The following is a 5,692-nucleotide window of genomic DNA, read 5'->3' on the forward strand; positions in this document are numbered from 1 at the left end:
GGCTGCCCCAGCAGTCATGTCTCTGAGTGAGTCTTTCTGAAGTTGGAGGTGAGTTCTTTAATTTGCTTCTGGCCCCAGGGGGTGGGGGACCACACTCGGTCTTCACCATGGGGAGGCCAGGGAGCTGATCTTATAGTCATGGTCCCTTTTATAAGAGGATTTCAAAAACTTTGTGGGAAAATGGAGGTCAAAGATCATGGAATTCTTCCCCCAGTGACGGTTGACGTCCCAATGTGTTTCAAATCCCCTTTGTTGTCAGAGTCTCAGTCATTTTGGGGTACGGTAACATTTCCTTTCCCCAGGTCACAGTTTCACCCACAGATGAAGGGGCAGAGGACTTGAAGCCCGTAGGTCTGGGTTCCAGAGCCGTCGGCACGTGGCCGTCCTCTCAGGCCTCAGTCCACTCACTAAGAGAGCAGGGAGTTATACTCGGGACTGCTCCCAGGTGTCCCTCAGCTCAGGAGGTTATGATGTCGGGACACGGAGGGTCCCAGCAGCACAGTCACAGCCTAGACAGTAAAGAGCCTTTGTTTCCTTCCCTGAACTATGAAGGCTGTGCTCGGACACACCAGAGGGAACAGACAGCCGTTTGCACATTCTGACTGCACAGGGAAGCTCCATCCCATTTCGGTGACCTACGTGATGTAAAGCACTGGCTTACGTCAACAGGGGTGCCACTGCTCTGCCTTTGGGGAGAAGTACATATGCATGTGTAATTTGCATATGCATGAGGTTAGATATGCATGTTTGTTAGCAAATGCATGAGGTTGTGTCCTAATCATTTCAGATAAGGAAGCCAGGTCTCAGGTGCTTTTGACTTGGTCACAGGTTTGGCTTGTAGGGTGCCCTTAGAGTGGAGACCAAGGAACAAAACATCCTGCAACAGAGCTAGCAGTGGGGTGTTGGAGCAGAACAAACCCGGAGAGATAGAGGGGCTGACGCTAAGAACAACATGGCTGGTTCGCTCTGAGGCGTGCTGTGACCGAGCCTCTTCTTCCTCAGTTGACTCCGTATTTCCACACATGTCGTCATGACTGCATCAGACGCAGAGGAATGGTCGGGCGGTGCCTCCCCGCAAGTCTTCACCCCTCTCTGGATAGTAGTAAGTAACCAGTCCCATTCACAGATGACCAGAGAGGTCCAGGAGGCCCCGACCTTCAGCACTACAGCCTCGGGTGGTGTGTGGGGGGCATCAGGGAGAACTCCTGCCTTGCACGCTAAACTGGGTGCAGAAGAACATGTCAGTGCCATCAAGACCCTCTAGAAAGCAGGACACACGTAGTGGAAAAACACCAAACGCCCTGCCAAATGGATGTTCAGTGTGCCTCCGAATATGCCGAGAGGGCCCAGGTGCACCCTGGGGCATGCTGCGCTGCGTTAGACTCTGAGCACTTCCAGTAGCCGGGGCTGTTACTGTGAAGTGGGCAGCAGGTGGGGCGGTGGCCTCAGGGCAGTGCTCCGTGGGCCCAGGTGTCCGTTCTGGGAACGCCTGTCTGGACTCACAGGTGTTGCACGGTGTTTGGAACTGGCAGGCAAGTCAAGTACTTCTGAATGAGTGGGCCAAAAGTTAGAAGGTGTTTTTGTTTGTTTGTTTGTTTCTATAATGATGAATTGAAAATGTAATTCTTAAGTACTCATTTTTTATGCTTTATTGATATAAAATTCACATATGCATTTAATTCATCACTCCAATGACTTTTAGAATGTTTCCATTACTGTTAGCTCCCTGTTTCTCCCCTAACACCATCCCAAAAACTCTAAGAACTATTTACTCTAGTTGCTGTTATTACAGATTTACGTCTCTTGAATTTTATGCAAAGAAAATCATTTAAGCAACAAAAAAGAAAACCAGCAACTCTGAGAGAATAAAACCTCAGCCTGAAAGACAGAGGACCATCATAAAAACTAGAGTAGGTTGAAAATGGACTATGAAGGAAAGCAAATGGTACGAAGTTCAATGTTATCCTCGCCACATCCATAGTAGTCCACATTCCAATGCGCTCTGTCTGGGGGCCAGACTGTGCAGACCCTTGGTCAAGAAACCAACACCACCACGCTCACTGCCACTGAGTTGATTCGACTCTTAGAGACCCTACAGGACAAGGCAGAACCTCCCCTGTGTGTTTCTGAGACGAACTCTTTACAGGAGTGGAACACCTCATCTTGCTCCCCAGCAGCCACTGCGGTTTCCAATTGCTGACCTTGAAGTAAGCAGCCCACACCTGCACCACGATACCATCCTAGCTGCTCTCTGTGGCCCAGGGCCCCAGGGAATTCAGTGGGTACTTCGGCCACATAGGGGCTCTACAGATGCGCATTGACCTTTCGCTGTCATCCACAGCCGGGTCAGAATGCACTGCGCTCAAAATCCCAGCCATGGTCGACTATTAAATTGCATAGTATGTGAATTATGTGCCAATAAAACCGTTGGGAAAAAGTAAGCTTTAAAATATTATGTAATACCTGACAATAAAACTGTTCTTTAAGGCTAAAATTTTAAAAAGACTCAGCCAGAAAAAGGGAAGTCAACCCCAAGGCCTGCCTGTCCTGATGACGGCTTCCCAGGCACTTTTGTATGAGCCTGCTGGCCAACGTCACGAGAGGAAAGCCTCCGGTAGACACCGGCACATCCACGTCCGCATCCTAGTGGCGCTGTGAGTGAGTGAGGTGTGGGACTGCTGGCCTCCGGACGGACGCGCCAAGCCACCCGTCTCCAGGCCGGAGAGGCGAGACCATCTGCTCTGTGAAGAGTCGCGCTCCCGGAACCACGGCAGGTGGCTGTGAGCTGGGCTCGCTTGCCAGCAGGTGGTTTGGTTTGGGTGTGAACGGCACATGGGATTAATTTTACTCTGAATAGCACTTCTTCATCCACGAACACAAACAGCATGTAAACAGTGCAAGCGCCTATTTATGCGTGTGCAGGAAGAAACCAAAATTATTTTGGAGCACTCTCTCTGGTCTCGCATGTCTTTTGAGACTCTAATGAAAGTTCTATAGAGAAGCATACATCCACCGACGGAGATCTCCCAGCCCTGGCTTTAAAGTAAAGTGAAAACCTTCATTTTCAAGCAGGAGATCCATTTGCTTGTCATTGGCCAGAGGTGACTGAGCTCTGTTTTCTCCAGACAGAAGGGTGCTGGGAAGCTGGCTGCCTCTCCTCCTGGCCCTGCTGGCAGCCGCCTGGATGCTGGCGGTTGGGATCTGGCTACTGAAGCAGCACGGTAAGGTTATCAGTGCCGCTCCTAGGTCGTGCAGAGGACACGATGCAATGAGTGTGTTAAAGGTGCTTTCCCAAAGGCAGTTGCATTTGGGCACTTCCCAGCATTAGATTGTGCTGCTTAAAGCCTGAGAGCTGCCCTCAAAAGGCTAGTTGAGTACACTGAGTTCAACTGGGGTTCAGGAGGTCAAGATCTGGGGGGAGCCCCTGCCTGGTTTCACCAAGGAGGCATCTACAAGAAATGTTGAAATGGGGAGGGGGCGTTCATTTTACTTGCGGTAGCCTTTTTTAGTTAGTTTCCTACTGTTTAAAAAGAATCTTTCCAAGTTCTGAGAAAAAATATTACCATATATACTCATGTATAAACTGAGTTTTTCAGCATATTATTAATGCAGTTTTAGTGGTAAAATTGGGTGCCTCGGCTGATATTTGGGTCAGCTTATACTTGAGTATATACAGTAATTTAGGTCCATCTGCCTTCTAAAGTCCTTGGGAACACTCAGACAGCAAATGTTTGAATACACAAATCTGAATGTTGATATTCACAGCTAGAGGGAGACCCATTTAAAACGCCTGAGCGGAGTAAATAGAAACCCACCCTTCAGGTTGTTTGTGATGCTGTAGGTGGAATCAGGCCAAGCTAGCATTCTAAGCTAAGAAAGCCACATGGGACCATTCTGTCTAGCTGATGCCATTGCTGTTACACCTGCATTAGGACAGTGGTTTCCTGGTGTCTGCTTTATAGGACGGTATAGGACAGAGCCCCACACTTCAGCACAAGTTGAAAGGTGGCGCCACTGGATTTTGTGAAGCTACCATGAAACGGCGCCTCCTGCAGGCAGGAGATGGTCAGACAACAGAGCTCATTCCATTCAAAGCTCAGGCCTCCCGTGTGCTTACAAAACTAAAGCTACTGAACTTACAGCCACCCGCCCACCACCAAGCCCCTTCAACCTAGGCTTTCGTTGAACTTATTTGAAAAGATATGGCCTGGTTACAGACTGCGTTAGTGGTAGGGAGATAGAAAACGCATCTTTTAAAACATGTTTAAGCAGTGTTGTGCTCTAAAGGACAACTGGACTATTTTCCACTCAGCAGGAACCAGGTCCCTGGAGCTCAGTCCCTAGTGAGGGGCTGCGTCTCAGCGGTGACCGGCTGGAGGCAGAGCTTGACGCTTGCCCTTCAGATCACAACTGTGCTCTTGTCTCCCCAGAGAGGACCAAGAAAGCCTCCTTTCCTGCAAACACACTACTGCCCCGTGCTAAGGTTCTTCTGGTCTACCCATCGGAAATATGTTTCCAGCACACCGTTCGCTTCTTCACTGAGTTCCTTCAACACCACTGCAGGAGTGAGGTCATCCTAGGAAAGTGGCAGAAAAAGAAAATAGCAGAGATGGGCCCGGTGCAGTGGCTTACCACGCAAAAGCGAGCAGCCGACAAAGTCATCTTCCTCCTTTCCAATGGGGCCAGCCCCACATGTAATGGGGCCTGTGGGGAGAGCGAGGACAGCCCCTGGAAGGACTCCCAAGACCTGTTCCCCCTCGCCTTCACCCTCTTCTGCAGTGATCTCACAAACCAGACGCGTCTGCACAAGTACGTGGTGGTCTATTTCAGGGAGGCCGATACGGAAGAGGACTACAGCGCTCTCAACGTCTGCGCCAAATACCACCTCATGAAGGACGCCTCCGCTCTCTGCAGAGAACTGCGCCACATCAAGCCACCCGGGGAAGCAGTCACAAGCCTGCTGTAACTGCTGACCTTGCTGGTCGCCCACCAGCAGAAGCCGACGGCGCTGGAGCCTGGCCATGCAACCACGTTCCCCCATCTATTCCAGGGCTGCTGCTGGGTTATCCCAGAGAGATTCAGGCTAGATTGGATACTGGCTTTGCCTTTGATCTACCCCCATCAGTGAACAGCGCATGTTTCCTCAGCGGGAGCTAGGCCAGGGGAACAGTACACAGCGCTCTTCAATGGAGAGAGCGGGACTCAGGGAGGGGAGTGACCTGCACAAAATCACACCACAAGTAGGACTAAAGTCAGAGCCCTAAACTCCCCACCTGAGCCCGGGACTCAGGCTGCTGTCGGCTCTGCCGTCCTGTCCTCCCCCCAGGCCTGCCCCACATTTGACTGAGTCTTCAGTCGCCCTGGAGGAGGACCAGCTAAGCCCAGGCTGTCCTGCTGCCCTCCCTCTCCCTCCCTCGGCCTCCTCGCCAGTCCTCCTGCTCCCTGCGCGTGACTCTGCTTGCGCCCCCACAGATGGTCAGCTGTGGAGTCCCATCTTTGAAGTGTGGCTATGACCTGCACCAGTGCTGTGGGGTTGGTTTGTTCTTCTCTTTGACGTATTTCTAAAAGCAATACATGATTTGGGGTTCATTTTCCTAGTGATTTTTTTTAATCGTTTTATTAGGGGCTCATACAACTCTTATCACAATCCATACATGCATCAATTGTGGAAAGCACATTTGTACATTCATTG

General features: G+C 50.6%; 1 protein-coding gene across 1 annotated transcript in view; it reads left to right on the top strand.

Moving 5' to 3' along the window:
• Positions 1 to 5,589, top strand: part of IL17RB (interleukin 17 receptor B) — a 15,676-nt gene extending 10,087 nt beyond the window's left edge. Inside the window, exons 9-11 of the mRNA XM_004715281.2 lie at positions 1,003 to 1,102; positions 3,126 to 3,221; positions 4,431 to 5,589. Coding sequence (XP_004715338.1) covers positions 1,003 to 1,102; positions 3,126 to 3,221; positions 4,431 to 4,966 — 732 coding nt within the window. The 3' untranslated portion in view covers positions 4,967 to 5,589. The remainder of the gene's footprint in view (positions 1 to 1,002; positions 1,103 to 3,125; positions 3,222 to 4,430) is intronic.
• Positions 5,590 to 5,692: the final 103 nt, after the last annotated feature.

Source organism: Echinops telfairi, unplaced genomic scaffold (assembly GCF_000313985.2).
Source record: "Echinops telfairi isolate 266 unplaced genomic scaffold, ASM31398v2 ScPeMD7_7420;HRSCAF=8458, whole genome shotgun sequence".
NCBI lineage: Eukaryota > Metazoa > Chordata > Mammalia > Afrosoricida > Tenrecidae > Echinops > Echinops telfairi.